The 19,080-nt window shown below is 39.2% G+C and overlaps 2 protein-coding genes across 19 annotated transcripts in view; one reads left to right on the top strand and one right to left on the bottom strand.

Moving 5' to 3' along the window:
* Positions 1 to 2,667, top strand: part of PPP2R3A (protein phosphatase 2 regulatory subunit B''alpha) — a 210,699-nt gene extending 208,032 nt beyond the window's left edge. For all 4 annotated transcript variants that reach the window (XM_051818617.3, XM_051818618.3, XM_070072785.2 and 1 more), the window contains one exon: positions 155 to 2,667. In XM_051818617.3, coding sequence (XP_051674577.1) covers positions 155 to 278 — 124 coding nt within the window. In that variant the 3' untranslated portion in view covers positions 279 to 2,667. The remainder of the gene's footprint in view (positions 1 to 154) is intronic.
* Positions 2,668 to 4,077: 1,410 nt separating this feature from the next.
* The window catches only part of MSL2 (MSL complex subunit 2), a 39,856-nt gene continuing 24,853 nt past the window's right edge, over positions 4,078 to 19,080 (bottom strand). For 14 of the 15 annotated variants that reach the window (XM_051818619.3, XM_070072787.2, XM_089332242.1 and 11 more), the window contains one exon: positions 4,078 to 7,410. In XM_051818619.3, coding sequence (XP_051674579.1) covers positions 5,819 to 7,410 — 1,592 coding nt within the window. In that variant the 3' untranslated portion in view covers positions 4,078 to 5,818. Of the gene's footprint in view, positions 7,411 to 11,323; positions 11,587 to 19,080 lie in introns of those variants that run through there. The other variant, XM_089332243.1, reaches the window with a different exon arrangement.

Genomic DNA, 19,080 nt, shown 5'->3' with positions numbered 1-19,080 from the left:
CTCCTCCGGGGCAGCTCGGCTGTGTATAGCTACTGTTCAACAACTGAGGGGAACCTCAAGAAGCTGGCCTTCTGGCCCTGGTTTGCCAGATTTCTACCCAAATGTGAAAACCTTATAACAACAAAAATCAGTAACTTTTGCTTTGTTCTTTCAGCTCCTTTGAAGATTATGAAACAGATGAACCTGCCTCTCCATCTGAATTTGGAAACAAAGGCAATAAAATAACCTCAAGCCTTTCAGAGAAATGTGGAAAGCTACAGTCAGTGGATGAAGAGTAGCTGCCAATATCTACATAAACGGAAGATGTGTATTTTAAATATTTTTTCCTAGTGGATTCTCTATTTGCATACTGCTTTTGAAAGGCTTGGAGGATGCCTGTCTGCACTAGGAACTTAAAAACGTTTTTAAGCAGTAAATCTAGATACACACTCAACTTAGGAGGCTCCTCTAGTTTGCCTCAAACCTCTTGCAGAGCTTTTCCTTGGAAGCAAGTATCACATACTGTCACCTTCCGAAGTCTGCGGATCAGCACTCTACACCCCTGAATGTACCAAGGATCTCTTAGGGACAGTGCCAACCACAGAAGTTGCCTCATGTTGGCCAGCATCCCTGAGGCCCCTCGGGGCTCCTATGGAGCCTAGAAGATACCTTCACTTGCAGAAAACTTGAGTCAGAATATTCTGGAACTTGAAAACTTAAGGGCCTCCAGAATTGAATCAGCCCTAGTTAATGAAAGCACTGCCAAAACATCTCAGAGACCTCTTTTAATTATGTATACTGGAGTTCAGAGATCTTGAACTTAACCTGGTATAATGTAATTTTACAATGACCTGCCAAACTGCTAGTCACTTTACATCCTCAGGTATTGTAACCACTGGGCCTTCCAACTGGCTGACAAGCTCTGCCCCTCCCCAACCTAACTCTGGATCTTATATAAAATCTCAAAACTTCTCAAATGAAGACAGTACAGAATTTGACTCATACTTGAAGAAAAAAGTCCTTTGAATTGAACATTTGTAGAGAACTATTGAATGATTTGTTACTCTCCAAATCCATTGATGCCCCATCTTTACTTCCTATCAGAAGGCCTACTTCAAGACTTACTGGGATAATGAAATACTTTATGAAAAGTTCTTACCATACCCTTTTTTTCACTGAGTATTAGACGAGGACAAGAGTACAAGCCTCTACCTAAACATTATTCCTTTCTATTCCAAATACTTCAACCACCTCAATATTTACCATAAAAATCAAAGAAAATAATGGTATATCCCCAAAAGAGAAAGCTGTTGTTTACTATTGCGGTGGTTGTGTTCAATACAGAATCCTACATTTTTTTCAGCAGGCCACAGTGCAACCAAATCCTACAATATCCTTGGGGGGAAAAAAACCTGAAATTTCAAAAAGGATGGACAGAAACCAGCCACCAAGCAACTTTTTAACATTCACCTCTATTAACTTCTCCCCTCCATTCTTTTTTAACCAGTCTTCAAAGTGTCAGAATAGCTTCTCTTTCCACATCAATCTTTGGTCCCTTTGCTGGTGGTAAAAGCCAAGCATTGAAATAATCAAACCTTAGGGCACGGTGGACATAAAGTAGGAGAGGAAGACGTAGGAAATGGACATCACTTCACGCAGTAAGGGAGTTAGCAATCCTGCCTGTCACAGGGTCCTCCCACTGCCCTGTTACTTTACCTTCTTGATTAGAACGGATCTTCTATTTTAACTATAATAGAAAGTGGAACTATACAACTACTTAACAGTTCACCCAGAAGAATGAAAATTTAAATATGACTGAATGTTTAGGAAACATTAAATGCAATCTAAACACATTAATTAATAGATTTATATAGTAACATGAAATTTACCAATTCCATCCAGCCTTTACCAGGGAAGGAAAGCAACTATTTATTTTTAATTTCAGATAAAAATACAAAAAAGGTAATACTTTTAAATAACAGATTTTAAAAGTTTTATTATTCAAAATGATCTAAACTAGTTCTAAAACTTACAAAAAAGTAAAAATGCAAGTCAGTTTCACAATATACATTTTTTAACCATTTGGGTTTGGGGGATTTTGTGTTTGTTTTTACCTTATTCTTACTGAAGTTCTCTTCGCTTCACTTTGGTCAGTGTTTGGTTTTAAAAGTCTGTTGTTATTTTTAAAGTACAGTTATTAATACTACTCAAGATAGACTAATTTGGGTTGCCCAAATTATAACATACTCAGTAACTATAAGAATGTGTTTCATCGTACTCCTTTCTTAGAGCTGAATGCAAAGAATGTGAATTCTGAACTACAATAATATATATTTGACCTTCTGATAAAGATCATGCTAAATATAACCCACCAAACTGGAAATTTCAAGTTGTTACATTATCCCTGGCCCCTTGATTACAGGTAAGTTGAGGGTTATCTTAATGTTATCCAATGAAAAATTAGTTTCATAGTGATAATCAAACTAGTAAAATTCCATGTATTTCCCTTGCATTTTACATGCCACCACTGTGTACCACATACAGTGTATTTATAAAACTTCAATCTGATTAAATGAAATATATCATTTGCTCAGCTTTTGGAAATGTTAAGGTGTGCTTGAGTGAAGACTGCATGAACTGTTTTTCCCTTTTTGCAAAACTAAATAAAATTGTTAAATATGAATCACATTCACTAAGATAATCACTATATACTTTTGGTTTTAATTACATTTGCAACACATTTTTATATCTGAAAGAGTAACATTGTAGACAAGCTTGAGGTTAAAACATTTTTTGAACCCCTGGGAAAACTACAAACAGATCTGTTGGAAGGACAGTATCTTAAAGTAAAAAGTGATTTATTTCCTTTGGCAAAAGGGAGCAGGGTTGGGGAACGTGGGATTCACAGGATAAAAGGGGACTTCAGTAGTATCTATAATTACTTTAAATGAATGTGTAATTGTGTGTTATTAAATACTTAGAATATTTGAAGAGGGAGAAAAGCATAAAACACCATCCACATATTAGAATTAGACACTATACTTTGAATTTAGTATTTTCTAAAGCATTCTGTATTACCTGCAATGTGGGAAAGGACAGTTAATTTATCATTTGTTGTAAAAAACTTTCTTTTCAGAAAAATGAATTGTTTTAAGCAAAACTAGGAACACAACCAAAATAAAAAGACTCTCTATCCTAGGAATATACCACCGAACTATATGGAAATGTAGACGTGATGAAGCTAATTAAAAAGATAAATCATCAGCTCTAAGATCACCTACCGTAAAAGGTCATCTGGCCATTTATATTAATAACAAAGACTCAAAATAACATTAAAGATGTGCCATATTAAATGCTGTTCTTGTCTTGGTGGTTTCATACCCTGAAGAAGTAAATCCAGTTACTTCAGTAATGCTATCAATCACTCCCAGATTACCCATTGGTCAGCATTCTTAAATAACTTGTGGTATAAAGAGAAACAGTAAAAAAGTCAAAGCACCATAATTAATTATTCTTCCCCAAATTAATACAGACCAGAGCATGCTATCCCAAACTCCTCAGTATTCTACAACATAGAATTAGAAAACTATCATTTATTGATAGATTTAAAGTGTAATACAGGTTTCCAAAAATGTGGCAGTGAGAATACCAGCATAAAAAAGAGAAACTTGTGCTAAAAACAACCTGAATTCATCATTGGCAATATTACATAACAATCGAGGCCCTCACATACTAATGATTTCCACTTTGTCTATATTGCCAACCTCCCATGCATCAAAAAAACACAAAACTAAGAGTATCAAACCTGGGAAGCAATAAAGTACTCTATGAATTTTAAGATCATAATATTAGGAAGGTTTGGGAGATTTGCAAAATATACCCTAATCATCCATGTGTACAATCTCATTTCTAGTCATTTTTGCAGTGATCATTAGTGAAGAACAGGTTTACAAGTTTATATAGCAGGGTATCTGGTTGACACAAAATTGTTACAAACTTTTAGGTAAATACATGTTTCATAAGACACTGCTAACACTTAAAAGGAATTAAATAAAATTCCAAAATTTGGAAAGCAAATAAAGACAAGACAACTAAGAAGCATTTTCCACCATTTACTCTTGTTATCAAAAATAGTTCAACTCTTCTTGCAAAACAAAAACAAAATAGTACATACTGGACACATACATCACATTTTTCTTCCTATGGCTTTAGCCCACCCCCACCCCACCAAAAAAGAGACCAAGAAAAAAAAAAAGCCCAACAACAACAACAAAAACAATTCTACCTGACCACATTCACAGAAAATGACACCAGGATACACTACAAAACAGAAGGAGGTGTCATCTGCTCTGTGTCCAAAAGTTTCTTCTCCATGTCTTGTACTAGGCGAGTAACCATCATTGAACATGCTGTGTGCCAAATCAAACAGAACTTCAACATATGTCAGATCTCACTAAAGATGGTGAACGTAGTAGAAATGGGAACTTTTCCAGCAGTATTTTTCTTTAAATAAGCACTGTCAAAGCAGCAACTCTTCTTTCAAAAATTCACAAGGTTATTTTTTTACACCTAGCCAGTCCTTGTTTTACTTGGGCTGTGCTCTTTCAAGCAACTGACTAGATTTCCCTTCAACAGAATGTGACTCACTTATCTTCCCATAAAAAAGGGAAGGAGTGCATTTAAACTGAAACATAGTTTGTGCTTTACATGCAAAAGAGCATTCTAAAGAAAATCTAGTTTCAAACATACCTAAATGCACAGGCTTCATAAAAAGGCATTTTTATTAGGCCTCAATAAAGAAGCCTTCATAATGAATAGCACCCTAAAAAAAATAGGAGCATATTCAAAATAAAAAGTCTGTGGCAAATAAACTATTAGATGGGAGGGGGGAATCAAAAGTGGCCAATGGCAATATGTATAATATATAAATCTGGGTAAATTTGGGGGCATTATTCCAAAATTATTTTAAATAAATCCCAATTTCTAAATAACACCTTTTTATAATTTAAAAAACTCTGTCATATAATATAGTCTAAACTCAAATACTTTCAGAATAAAAACTGCTCTTCTCTACTTCATTTATCCAATTAGAACATTGCTCAAAGTGAAGGAAGGATTTAGGATTTTTCACTAGAAATGAGTCAGACATAACTAAAAAGGAAGCTAAACTCAGAAGAGTTTGTAGCATCAACAGCCGAACATTTGTAGTCTGACAGAATTTCAGTCTTTTAAAAGATTTCTTAAGCATTCTAATGAGGGGCAAATTTTCTTTCATAATACTGCTGATTTAAGAACTGCTACATACACCGGTAGCCAATTTTCATGATCAGAAATGGTATTATGTCAGCAAAAAGGTTGAGCTGGACACATCAGCTTTTCAACAGGAGAAACGTCAATGTGGCGTCTGAAGGCAGCACTGAGTCTCCTGAACAAACTAATGGCTACTTTTCCACAAAAAAATTAGCACAATCTTTATGAACTGACTAGATACCACTTCCTTACATTTAATCATAAACTTTGATTATGCACAAAGCATGACCATAAACAATGAGGTTAATGTTATTTTCCTTGCCAAAGTTCATTTTGTATAAATCAGTTGCATCAGCATTTGTTCTCAAACTATGAGGTTCTGTAAGAACTAAGGACATATAGTTGTAGGGTTACTCCTCCATTATCTGCAAACTATTTCCCCGACACTAACACATATAACTTAGCAATGAAAACACTTGATACAAGTGATCTATATGCAGGAGCTCCGGCAAGTTAAACCAACAGAACCATAGCTGCCGTAAAACTGTAGCTATTTGCCTACCAGAGGTAGGTTTAAAGACCCACTGATTTAACAGTCGAATCTCATGTCTATAGCTTCATCCAAACTTTTATCATCATGTGTACTGGCAGCTAAAAACGTCGTTACTGGGGACCCTGTGACATTAATTACACTGGTGCTGGTGCTTGCGTTACGCACAGCAATGCTAGTCACATTAATGCCCAAAGTGAGCCTGGTCTGCTCCAAGGCCTTTTCTGGCACAGCAAATGCCTCCAGCTTCTTCTCCCCATTGGCCATATAGGAGTTTTGGCAGCCACGACATATACAATCTAAGCAGGCTTTGCGGTTAGAGTAGCAAGGGCAGCGTTGGCCGCGACATGTAAGAACACTTGGATTCTGAGTAGCACGCCCACATTTACACCCTTTCTTTTCCTGGGGTTTTTTGTACACAGTCTTGGTAGGACTTCCTGGCATAAAATGATGACTAGGAATCTTTTCCTTTACGGCTTTGTCTTTTTTAAGAATTCCTGGCTTGGTTTTAGAGTGAGATTTCTTGGATCCATGTTCATGACTCTTTTTCATGCTTTTAGTAGATAAAAGTACAGTTTTGCTGATTTTGGGTGTCGTGCCTCCATTGGGAACAGTTGCTATAGGCTGAAGAGAAATTTTGCTCTCCCGTTTCACTGTCACAGGAGCAGATGCTCCCAATGTTGGGCCTCGAATAATGGTAGAAATTGGAAGTGGCTGAACTTTCTCACTGTCGCTTTCTGATCTGGATCGTTTTCTGTTCAATTTTGCTACCTTCGGAGTTGCTGCTGTACATGATAACCCATGAAGTGCAGGACTGGTGGACATAAAAACATTATGGCTAAGAGACTGGGAAGAAAGCTGCAAAAAAGGTCCGTTGGATACAGTGGCTTCCAAGTTCGGCTGCAAATTTGGGCAACAAACCTCTGTATTTGAAACAGTTTCTAAGCTGCGGAGTACTTCCTCAACACTCAGTAAGAGAGAGTCACCAGGTTTTATATCTTCACTGAAACTGCAGATATCAATGCCTGTGGAGCATAAGTCAGTGGCTACTGTGTCACAGACAGGTGGCAGGCTATCAGATAGATCCTCAGTTTTTATATCAACAGTGTTACACACATCAATTGTATTTGAATGTTCAGGTGAAGGAATATTTATACCGAATCTATCTATTGAAAGCCCATTATAAGTAGGCAAACCATTGATAACAGAACTTCCAATAGCAATGCTGAGGGTACTTTCAGACATTGGAGATAAACTAGCTTGAGGATCAGCCGTGGGTTCTGAAGTTGACGGTAAAGGGGAATGTGTCAAACACAAAGTAAAGGATGAATCGGAGGGTTTTTCTGTCTCCTCACAAAACAATGATCCATCATTAAGCAAAGCCAAAATATCAGAAGAACAGTCAACTGCTTCTATTATATCTCGTGCCAATGTAGTCTGTGTTATATATTCGCAGAGTTTTTTGTAGCAGTTCACTAGGATGCTTAACTGCTTGTTTTCCTCAAACTGCTCATAGTCTTTGCACCAGCTACATGAAGGCTTCATCATCATTTTCTTGCCTTTGCAAGTTTTGCAGACATAGTGTTGGCAAGTGGAGTTGGTAGGTGCAATAGGATCTTGTAGCAAATGTCCTAAGAGGAAGAAGGAGGAAAGCAAAGATTTTAGTAAAATAAATTTAGGGTTTCATGTTACTGGAATTCAGATGATATTAATCCATCAAAATTGATGGTTTTAACTCGCCAGACTAGGTAACAAAAATTATCTTACAAAAACAGAAAAATATTAGCTCTATTTCCACATCATATTTCCCCATTGCTTTATCTTGAACCATAATCTCCCTTGATTCTGAATCTGTCCCCCCAAATGTTATGTTCTGGTCCACATTCTTCTCCAAAAGCACAAACTAGGTCTAAAGCCCTTGGATCCTCAACCTGACAACATAGTAATGCTACAACATATTGACAAAACTGTACTATTTTGTGCTGGACACTGGGAACACAGTAAGAGCAAAAGAGACTCAATGCCTGCTTTCATAAAATAGTCTTGAGGACTAATCCATTCATACAACAGCATCCCTTAAAAAATACATGATTTGAACTAATTCTTACTATATTTATAATAATCATAAACTCTAAGGAAAAGGTCAACATATAATTACAATGGAAAACAAGCAGCTCCTTTGTTAAAAGAAAAAAAACAGAAGTACTACCGAACTCAAATTCTTCTACAAAACAATAAAAATTCAAAATGGAAACAAAATTATATTTAAATTCATTAAAAGGAAAAAGAACAGTGCCTAATACTAGGCTGCAATTTTTTTCATTGTTACTCCAGAAAGATGGAACAAGTTCTTCCATCCATTGATTCAATCCCCAAATGCCAGCAACAGCCAGGGTTGAACCAGGCTAAGTCTAGGAGACCAGAACTCCATCTAGATATCCCAACTGGGTGGCAAGGACCCAAGTCCTTGACCCATCACCTGCTTTGGTGTGCATTAGCAGGAAGCTCAATCAGAACTAGAGTAGCCAGGACTGGAACCAAGCACTCAGATACAGGATGTAGGCATCTCAAATGGCAACTTACACTGTTCCAAGTGCCCACCCTTGAGCTCTAATTCTTATGACAGAACTCAAAATTACCATATTCATAAAGCACAAGTATCATATAGTGCAGCAATACAAGTGAAAGTGGTCCCAACATGACACAAATTATAAATGACCTTACACATGAACAAGAGAAAACAGATCCAGTATCCATCTCTACTCTTATTCCCCAAAGAAGCAACTGTTGTTTTGTTGCCAAATCAAATGGTAAGTAACTAACAAAGTGTCTTTTTTTTCCTCATAAATCATAAAAAGAATGTTCTGTAACCACAGCAAAAACTATAAAATGACAGAAATCAGGAAAATCCTCAAATACTTGGACATTAAGCACATACATAAGTAACTCTTGAGTCAGAGACTTCACAGAAGAAAATTATAAAACAAATACTTTATGAAAATGAAAATATCAAAATTGAGGTGACACAGCTAAATCAGTATTAAGAAAATGTATAGCTTTAAACATCTGCATCAGAAATCATGACCAAGTCAATAACCTAAGCTTTCTTTCACCTGAATAGGAAAAGAGCAAAGTAAACCTAAACTAATCAGGATAAAGTGCTGAATAAAGATTATAGAGAAGAAACTTATAAGAGAAAACAGAAAAACTAAAGACAAAAGTCAGAAAAGCCAAATGCTGGCTGTTGAAAAAGATCAAAAAGTTTGGCAAACCTTGCTAGACTTTTTTTTTTTAAGTCACAAAATAGCAAATCAGGAATAAAAAAACGTGGATGAAATGGACAAATTTTTAGAAAGACACAAAAATACTGACTCAAGAAAAGTTTTAAAATCTGAATAAAATTTCTAACAAGAAGTTGAAAAAGTAACTGAAAATTTTCCTAAAAAGAAAACTGCTAAATTTTAACAAGTAAAGTTAGATTCATTAAAAATAAGTAATACCTGAATAGAGAAGAGAAAACTTTGACGCAAAAGGTCTAGTAACTACCCTAATACAAAACCAGACATATACATCTCAAAATATAGACCAAAGCTCTCATTAACATCAACACAAAATTCATAATAAAATAGAAGTTAGCAACATATAATCCAACACTCAATCAAAAATTTTTTTCAAGGTAAAAGACCAATGGATTTTAATGTAACCGAATACAAAAAATTCATTGATACAGATGCAGGATCCATACATTGAAACTACCTTTCCATTTACAATAATGTTTAAAATATCTATACACATTACAAAATGCATACTATGGAAACACTAAATAGGGATTGCAAACCTTTTTGCAACAAAATAAACTTACCTTTGGGGAGGAAGAAAAGCTTTATTTATTCAAAAAGCAAAGTGACAGACCTATCTTCCATCCACTGACAAAAGTCAGGTCTGGGACAAGCCAAAGCCAGCAGCCAAGACTTCCACCCTGGTCTCTCCCTTGTGTATGGCAGGGGCCCAGGTTCTTGGGCCATCTTCAGCTGCTTTCCAAGGCACATTAGCAGGGAGCTTGGCGGGAAGCGCAGCAGCCGGGATGTGAGCTGGCATTCTGACATTGAATGCCGGCATCACAGGCAATGGCCTACCTCACTGCACCCAAACTTATCTTTTAATTCCATATGTCTATAAGCCTTTCTTTAAAAACTCATCTATTTGAAAAGATGCATAGACAGACGGAAGGAAGAAGGGAAGGAAAGAAAGACAGCTCCCATCCGTTGTTTCACAAACAACTGAGGCTGGGCCAAATCAAAGCCAGGAACTCAATCTAGGTCTCTCACGTAGGTAGTAAGGACCTAACCACCACTGCCTCCCAAGGTGAGAAGCCAGAGCGAAGAACTGAATCCAGGAACTCCATTATGGGACATGGATGTCTCCACCATTAAACACCTGACCTCCCCACCCCCATGACTGAAGTAGCCTCATATTTTTCTCCAAAAATCTAGGACAAGGAAAGAATACCTGCTTTTGTCAATTCTATTCAAAATGGCAGTCAAGGGTCTGGCTAGTGCAGTAAGATTAAGTAATAAGTAAAATTAAAGTCACCTAGATTTAAAAGGAAATAAAACTATTTTAGTAACAGATGACAAGATCTTATATTTGAAACAATCTCACGAAATTCACACACAAAACTATCGTACCCAATAAACAATTTTAACGTCATGGCACATACTTAATATACACAAAAGTCAACTGCCTGGCCAGAAAAATTAGGAAACAGAAATAAAGGGCATCCAAATGGGAAATGAAGGAGTCAAACTGCCACTGTTTACAGATGGCATGATCTTATACATAGAAAATCCCAAAGACCACCAAAAAACGAACAAAAAAAACTATTAAAACTAAGACAAAGTCACCAGTGTCAATATTCTAGGAATGAATACTCAAATTTTTAAAAGTAGTTCCATTAACTGTAATATCACAAATATTTTAAAAACACAGTCCAAATTTGAAATATAAGACATCCACATTCTCAACCACACAATACTGCTTAAAAACTTAATGAAAATCTAAAAACATTTCATGTCCACAGTTTGGAGGAAGACAATTTTCCAACCTATAAAATCAAAGCAATCCCTATAAGAATCATATGTGACTTTGTTTCTTTGTTTTTAAGAAACTGGCTGAGGGGCTGGCGCTGTGGCGCAAGTGGGTTAACTTCCCAGCCTGAAGCACCAGTATCCCTATGGTCACCAGTTCAAAACCTGGCTGCTTCACTTCTGATCCAGCTCTCTGCTATGGCCTGGGAAAACAGTAGAAGATGGCCCAAGTTCTTGGGCCCCAGCACCCACATGGAAGACCCGGAAGAAGCTCCTGGCTCCTGGCTTCAGATCGGTGCAGCTCTGTCCATTGTGGCCAATTGGAGAGTGAACCAGCGGATGGAAGACCTCTCTCTCTCTCTCTCTCTGCCTCTCTTCTGTGTAACTCAAATAAATAAATAAATCTTTTTTTTTTTTTTTTTTAACTGGCTGATTATAAAATTCATATGGGACTCACTTCTAGTCCCGGTCAGGGTGCCGGATTCTGTCCCAGTTGCTCCTCTTCCTGTCCAGCTCTCTGCTGTGGCCCAGGAGGGCAATGGAGGATGGCCCAAGTGCTTGGGCCCTGCACCCGCATGGGAGACAAAGAGAAGCACCTGGCTCCTGGCTTTGGATCAGCGTGGTGCGCTGGCCGCAGTGCGCCGGCTGCAGCGGCCATTGCGGGGTGAACCAAAGGAAAAGGAAGACCTTTCTCTCTGTCTCTCTCTCTCACTGTCCACTCTACCTGTCAAAAAAAACAAAAAACAAAAAACAAAAAACTAAAAGGTAAGCCACTGACTAGAGAAAATATTCACAAATGATATACCTGGGTAAAGGGCTATAAATACAGTATTTCTTTAAAATCTTTCTATAAATCAGTTAAAAGAAATTCAGGGGCCAGCACTGTGGCACAGCAGGTTAACGTTCTGCCGTGAAGTGCTGGCATACTATATGGGTGCCGGTTTGAGACCCGGCTCCTCCACTTCTGATCCAGCTCTCTGCTACGGCCTGGGAAAGCAGTAGAAGATGGCCCAAGTCCTTGGGCCTCTGCACCCACATGGGAGACCCGGAAGAAGCTCCTGGCTCCTGGCCTTGGATCAGCACAGCTCTGGCCGTTGCAGCCAATTGGGGAGTGAACCATCAGATGAAAGACCTCTCTCTCTCTCTGCCTCTCCTCTCTGTGTAACTCTGACTTTCAAATAAATAAATAAATCTTTAAAAATGCTCAATACCATTAGTTATTAAAGCAAGAAAAACTGGCCAGCGCCGTGGCTCACTAGGCTAATCCTCCGCCTTACGGCGCCGGCACACCAGGTTCTAGTCCCGGTCGGGGCGCCGGATTCTGTCCTGGTTGCCCCTCTTCTAGGCCAGCTCTCTGCTGTGGCCAGGGAGTGCAGTGGAGGATGGCCCAAGTACTTGGGCCCTGCACCCCATGGGAGACCAGGATAAGTACCTGGCTCCTGCCATCGGATCAGCACGGTGCGCCAGCCGCGGCGGCCATTGGAGGGTGAACCAACGGCAAAGGAAGACCTTTCTCTCTGTCTCTCTCTCTCTCACTGTCCACTCTGCCTGTCAAAAAAAAGGGGGGGGGGGGCAAGAAAAACTATGACATACTGCTACACACTCACACTGGCTAAATTCAAAATGATAATACCAAGTGTTGGAAAAAATGTGGAGAAAGCACATGACTGATAAAATATAAAGTGGCACAACGACAATGGAAGAAAAATTGGGTTGCTTCATCAAAGAAACATAAATTTACCATTCAATGCAGCAACCTACCCAAAGAGAAATGAAAACACATGCCCCCACAAAGAAATAACATGAAAATATACCTAGCAGTATTTTTTATAACAGCCAAAAGCTAAATACATTTCAAAATGCCCATTAACCGCAGAGTAAATAAAATGTAGCAAGTAAATGGGCAAACTGTGGCAAGGATCTGGCCTAGTGGTTAAGGCTTAAGTTGAAATGCCTGGATCAGATTCCCGGTTTCAGCTCCCAATTCCAGCTCTCTACCAATGCAAATCCTGGAAGGCAGCAGGTGATGGCTGGTGTGGTTAGGTTCCTGCCATCCACATGGGTGACTTAGACTGAATTGCAGACTCCTGCTGCACCCAACTCCAGCCACTGTAGGCATTTTGGGAGTGAGCCAGAGATGGGAGCTAGTACACTCTTGCTTGCTCTTTGGCTCTCTGCCTTACACAAACACACATTTTTTTCAAATGGGCAAAAGCTGATATGTGACAGCAGGGATGAACTTCAAATGTATGCTAACTGAAACCCAGATGCAAAAGAATACATTATATAATCTTTATAAAAAATGACAGAGAAACAAAACCAGTGGTTGCTTAGAGGTGAGAATAGAAGCAAGCATTAACAGTAAATGGGCGGGGCCAGCACCATGATGCAGTAGGTTAATACTATATGGGTGCTGGTTCTAGTCCCGGCTGCTACTCTTCCAATCCAGCTCTCTGCTGTGCCTGGGAAAGCAGTAGAAGATGGCCCAAGTCTTTGGGCCCCTGCATTCGCAAGGGAGACTTGGAAGAAGCTCCTGGCTCCTGGCTTTGGATAGGCACAGCTCCGGCCATTGCAGCCATTTGGGGAGTGAAGCAATGGAAGATCTTTCTGTCTCTCCCTCTCAGTCTGTAACTCTCTCTCTCAAATAAATAAATAAAATCTTAAAAAAAAAAAAAAAAGAACAGTAAATGGGCACAACAGAACTTTCCAGGGGTGATGAAACATTCTAAAATCTGATTATAGTGATCGCTGTACAATTCTAAAAATAAGAACTTAAGATACCAAGTTATAGAATCCAGCCTTACCTAATATCATTTAAAGAATCTTTGTTTAAAAAAAGATTTATTTTTATTGAAAGAGAGAGAGAGGTAGAGAGAGAGGTCTTCCATCCACTGGTTCACTCCCCAGATGGCTGCAACGGCTGCAGCTGCGCTGATCTGAAGCCAGTAGCTTTTTCCGGGTCTCCCACGTGGGTGCAGGGGCCTAAGGACTTGGGCCATCTTCTACTGCTATCCTAGGCCTGAGAGCTGGATTGGAAGAGGAGCAGCCAGGGCTAGAACCGGTGCCCATATGGGATGCCGGCACTTCAGGCTAGGGCTTTAACCCACTGCGCCACAGCACCGGTCCCTGCAAGAATCTCTTTAAAAAAAAAAAAAAAAAAAAAAAATACCCGACTTCATCTAAGGAAGGGAATAGGGTATTAACACATGCACTCGATTTTATGTATGTATAATCATGTGTTGTTTAAAAGCAGGGATCTGTTCAGGAAAATGTCAATACTCCCACAAACCTAGATGGTACAGAAATCAATTGCTCAACATGGCCTCTTGATACAAAGATGAATGAGGTTGCAAGTCCAACACTTATGGCACCACAGGTTGAAGCTAGATCCTTGGGCCCCTGCACCTGCGTGGGAGACCCCAAGGGGGCTCCTGGCTTCAGATCCGCTCAGCTCCGGCCATTGTTTTCATTTGGGGAGTCAACCAACAGATGGAGGACCTCTCCCTCTTTCTGGTTCTACCTCTCTTTCAAATAATAATTAAAAAAAAAGATGAATGAGGCTGTCAGTGCAGCACAGCATGTTTTACAGTAAATTTTATTCTTAAGAAGGAAAGGGAGTGCACTAAATAATGACAGAAAGTAAAGCATATAAACTAGGAACAGATGCTTATTATTATATACTGTATATAACTGTGTATTACTGCTATACAATGAACGGCACCGTTTACACCAGCACCACCTGAGGAATGTGTTACACTGCATTAGAGGTTACATTAACTAGGTAAAAGAAGTTTCTTCAGTTCTATTATAATCTCATGGGGTCACCATTATATATGCAGTTGCTGACCAACACATTATTCATTATTAGTTGTTATGCAGCATGACTATATACATATGGAAGGGGTCTTCAAAAAATTCAAGGAAAATGCGTATTATAAAAAAAACTATGCATAGATTTCAAAATTTGTGTCAAAATAAATTTCTTTTAACTATTTTCCAGTAACTTTTTGTAACTTACTAATGTTCTTAATTTTGTGAAACCTTCACCAGAGTGGGTTTGTTGTTTTTATTGTTGGGTTTATGTGTGTGTGTGTGTGTGTGTGCGCGCACGTGTGTGTGTTTTAAAGGCAGAGAGACAGATATTCTATCCTCCCATTCACTCTCTAAATGTCTGCAATACTCAGGGCTAGGTCTGGACCAGGCGAAAGCCAGAAGCCCAGAATCCAACATGTCTCCCACATGGGTAGCAGGGACCAGCTACCACCCAGGTTGTGCGACAGCAGGAAGCTGGATTGAAAATAGAGGAATCAGCACTTCCATGTGGGTACTCAGAACCAGTATTTCCATCCAGATACTCTGATCCAGATGCAGGCATCCCTAGGAACATCTACAGATGTGGTACACCACTGCATCAAATACTGCTACCATCTTTTGTTCCTAAGTATTTCAAAGTAAATCGCTGTTATCATTTAATCACCTCTACACAAAACACTATGAATCACTACACAAGAATTTTCTTATGTAACTGTGATGCCACTATCACACCTAAAGTAACAATTTTAAAGCCAGATTTAGATTTAACTTAAGAGAAAAAAAACTTTTAAAGTCCTAGAAAGTGGCTTTAGTTCAACCATTAGAAAACTTTTTGTGAGTTATACCTTGTTTTGGTCAATCAATATGCTTGTCAGAGCCATAAGTCTTTCCTTTTATTGAAAATATTTAACACAGATCACTTAAATCATTACAGTATTACTATGCCAAAGCTAGCACCGGGACTGGCTAGCATCCATCCCTGCCCCTTACAAGAATCACTATCAGCCAGCATCAAGAACTACAGAACAGTGTAAGTTTGAAAGACTATAGAGCACCAATATAAAGAAACTAAACTCAAATCAACTTGCTTCTGTCTCTACACAAGGGATAGATTCCCAGAATAAGTAAACAAGAACATCACTACTTTTGGTAAAATTTATGGTTAAAATGTAACATGGGCCGGGGCGGCGGCTCACTAGGCTAATCCTCCACCTTGTGGCACCGGCACACAGGATTCTAGTCCCGGTTTGAGCGCCAGATTCTGTCCCGATTGCCCCTCTTCCAGGGCAGCTCTCTGCTGTGGCCTGGGAGTGCAGTGGAGGATGGCCCAAGTACTTGGGCCCTGCACCCCATGGGAGACCAGGATAAGCACCTGGCTCCTGCAATCGGACCAGCGTGGTGCGCCTCTCTCTGCAACTATGTCTTTCAATAAATAAAATAAATCATTAAAAAAAAAATCTTTGTGGCATAGCAAGTTGTGCTGCCCACCTGCTATACTGGCATCCCATTTGCGTGCCTGAGTCCAGCTATTCCGCTTCCAATCTAGCTCTCTGCTAATGTGCCTGGGAAACCAACAGAAAATGGCCAGGTGGGAAACCCGGATGGAGTTCCAGGCTCCAGGCTTCAGATTGGCCCAGCCCTGACTGTTGCAGCCATTTGGGGAATGAACCAATGGATGGAAGCTCTCTCTGTAACTCTTTCAAATAAGTTTTTTAACAAATTCTTATTCTATAGTTGACATAAAAAAGAAATAATTTCATCAAAATGAAAACTGATAAAATTTACATGTTCTACACAGAAAACTGATCAAGGAATCAACTATCTTAATGGCTTAACTCTGGCCTTTGACTTAAGGGAGGGGGAGGGGGGAGGGGGGAGGGGGGGAGTGGGAGAGGGAGAGCTGTGCAAAGAGGCCAAAACTAGGAGCCTGGAACTTCATCTGGGTCTCCCACATGGATGGCAGGGGCCCAAGCTATCAAGCCATAGTCTACTGCTTTCCCAGGTGCATTAGCAGGGAACTGATTGCAGCCAGGACTTGAACAGGCAGGCACCCATATGAGTTGCCAGCATCTCAAGTGTCAGCCTCCACATAATTCTAATTTTAATGTCACAAGCACAAAAAAGCATGTCCCAGGACAAAACATTGAACTTACCACAATTCCCTCTCCAGAATACTATCTCATGGTCATGTTTCTATTGAAGCAAGTACTGCCTAATCAATAACCTCATATAATTCAAATACTTTTATATAAACCTTTTTTATTATTGCCTTAACATGTGAGGAAATGACTAAGACTCATGTCTAAGTCATGACTAAGAGGGGCTGCCTGCAGTGCCAGCATCCCATATGGGTGCCTGTTTGAGTCCTGGCTGCTCCACTTCCAATCCAGCTCTCTGCTACTGCCTGGGAAAGCAGTAGATGATGGCCCAAATGATTGGGCCCCTGCACCTATGTGAGAGACCCCCAAGAAGCTCCTGGCTCCGGATTGGCCCAGCTCCAGGTACTGCAGCCATTTGGGGAGTGAACCAGTGGATGGATACCCCCCACCCCAACCCACTCCCACCTCTCTCTCTGCCTCTAACTCCGCCTTTCAAATAAATAAATAAATAAATCTTAAAAAAAAATAAAAGATTCACATGAACATCCAAAATTGCTAGTATCAGAAAACAAAAAAATGCCACAAGTAGGTAATACTGACTAAAATCAGCATTATAATTTGGCCAAGAAGCACTGTCATAAACTAAATTTTAATATTGAAGGAATCTATAAGAAAACTCAAAAAAATCTTATAATACTTTATTGTAGGGGGAAAAAAATCTGCCCCCCTCAAGTGGTTTTATCAAAGTAATGGAGGGGCCAGTGCTGTGGCACCGTGGGTTAAAGCCCCGGCCTGTAGGACTGGCATCCTATATGGGCGCCAGTTTGAGTCCCAGCTGCTCCTCTTCCAATCCAGCTCTCTGCTATGGCCTGGGAAAGCAGTAGAAGATGGCCCAAGTCCTTGGGTCCCTGCACCCATGTGAGAGACCTGGAAGAAGCTCCTGTCTCCTGGCTTTGCATCAGCTAAGCTCTAGCCATTGCAGTCATTTGGGGAGTGAACAACAGAATGAAAGACCACTCTTCTCTGGCTCTATCTCTAACTCTTTCATATAAATGAAATAAATCTTAAAAAAAAAAAAAAAGTAATGGAAAAAAAAATAAGAACAGTACAAAACCCAAGAGCTGTAAAATATGCAGCATCCTACAAAGTCAGGAAACAGTTTTCTTCCTTTTTTGAGAACATTAAACAGACGTGCATATAAAGGGTACATTTCTATGTAGTAACTCAATAAAAGATACTTTCCATCAGACTAAATTTGCTTCCCAAATGAACCTACACCAAAATAATTAGAAAATACTCAACCTAACAATATTTGTTTCACAAACATGTCACATCTTTCTAATTTCTACAGTATGGCAAAAAAAAAAAAAAAAAAAAACTTGCTCATATTTTAAAATACCTAAAATTAAGAAAAACCAATGAAAACAATGCGAGTGTGATCTCAAACAGGAGTGGAGACAGAGGCAGAATATTAACAGTGACTGGGAGGGAAGTAACCAATTATTATGTTAAGATCATCAGTCAACATACTGGAGAAGGTATTCCTCTTTCACTTACATCCCAAAACATGTCCTCCTGATGGACAGTCTGTATGCTTAACACCACACAAATGAATGATTCTTCCATTATTTTATGACTCTATCACTCAACATTCACCTGGCTATTTCTCATGAACATGAAAAACTAGTACATGTTAAGTCGCTGAAGTTTAGTAGACTATTGCTGTAACAAATCAAAAGGAACTTTAAAGTTGTTGGGCATGCAAATTCTTGGGACACCAATTAATGTAACCAAAGTTTATCAGGAGTTACTCTGAGAATTATTATTCCTAGAGTAAAGAGGAAGAAAGGGGAAGAACAAGTAAGGCTGGGATGTATTCAAAAAAGGGTCTCCTGTGACTTCACAGGAAGCTCTGCAATGGCTCTTTAGCATTCTGATATACGATAATGACTTTGTAACCACTAGGCAAAATGACTGCCCCTGGACCAGACTTCAAAGGCAAGCTACTCAAAAGAAGGAGACGTGACCTTGAACAAGTGGCTCTCTTTAGCTAAAGACAATTCCCAAGGAGTTCTGATAGTCTCAGCAGAATGCCCAGCAACTAAGAAAATTAACTCCTTTGGGAGGAATCTGGGTAGCATCATGGCAGCCCCAACAATCAGTAATTTTATAACTGTCCAAGTCTGAAAAATTCTTAGTGAAACAATGTAATAAAATAATGATGTGTCTTTGAAAATGACTTGGCCTTCTGCTTCTTAAAACCGTATAGTCACTAAATATCTTAATAGTTTCCAGCTCTAAA

The sequence above is a fragment of the Oryctolagus cuniculus genome, chromosome 4 (genome assembly GCF_051225735.1).
Source record: "Oryctolagus cuniculus isolate XC-2025 breed Fujian yellow rabbit chromosome 4, ASM5122573v1, whole genome shotgun sequence".
Classification (NCBI taxonomy): Eukaryota; Metazoa; Chordata; class Mammalia; order Lagomorpha; family Leporidae; genus Oryctolagus; species Oryctolagus cuniculus.
Note: the sequence above shows the minus strand (reverse complement) of the source record. Positions and strands in the feature narration are given on the sequence as shown.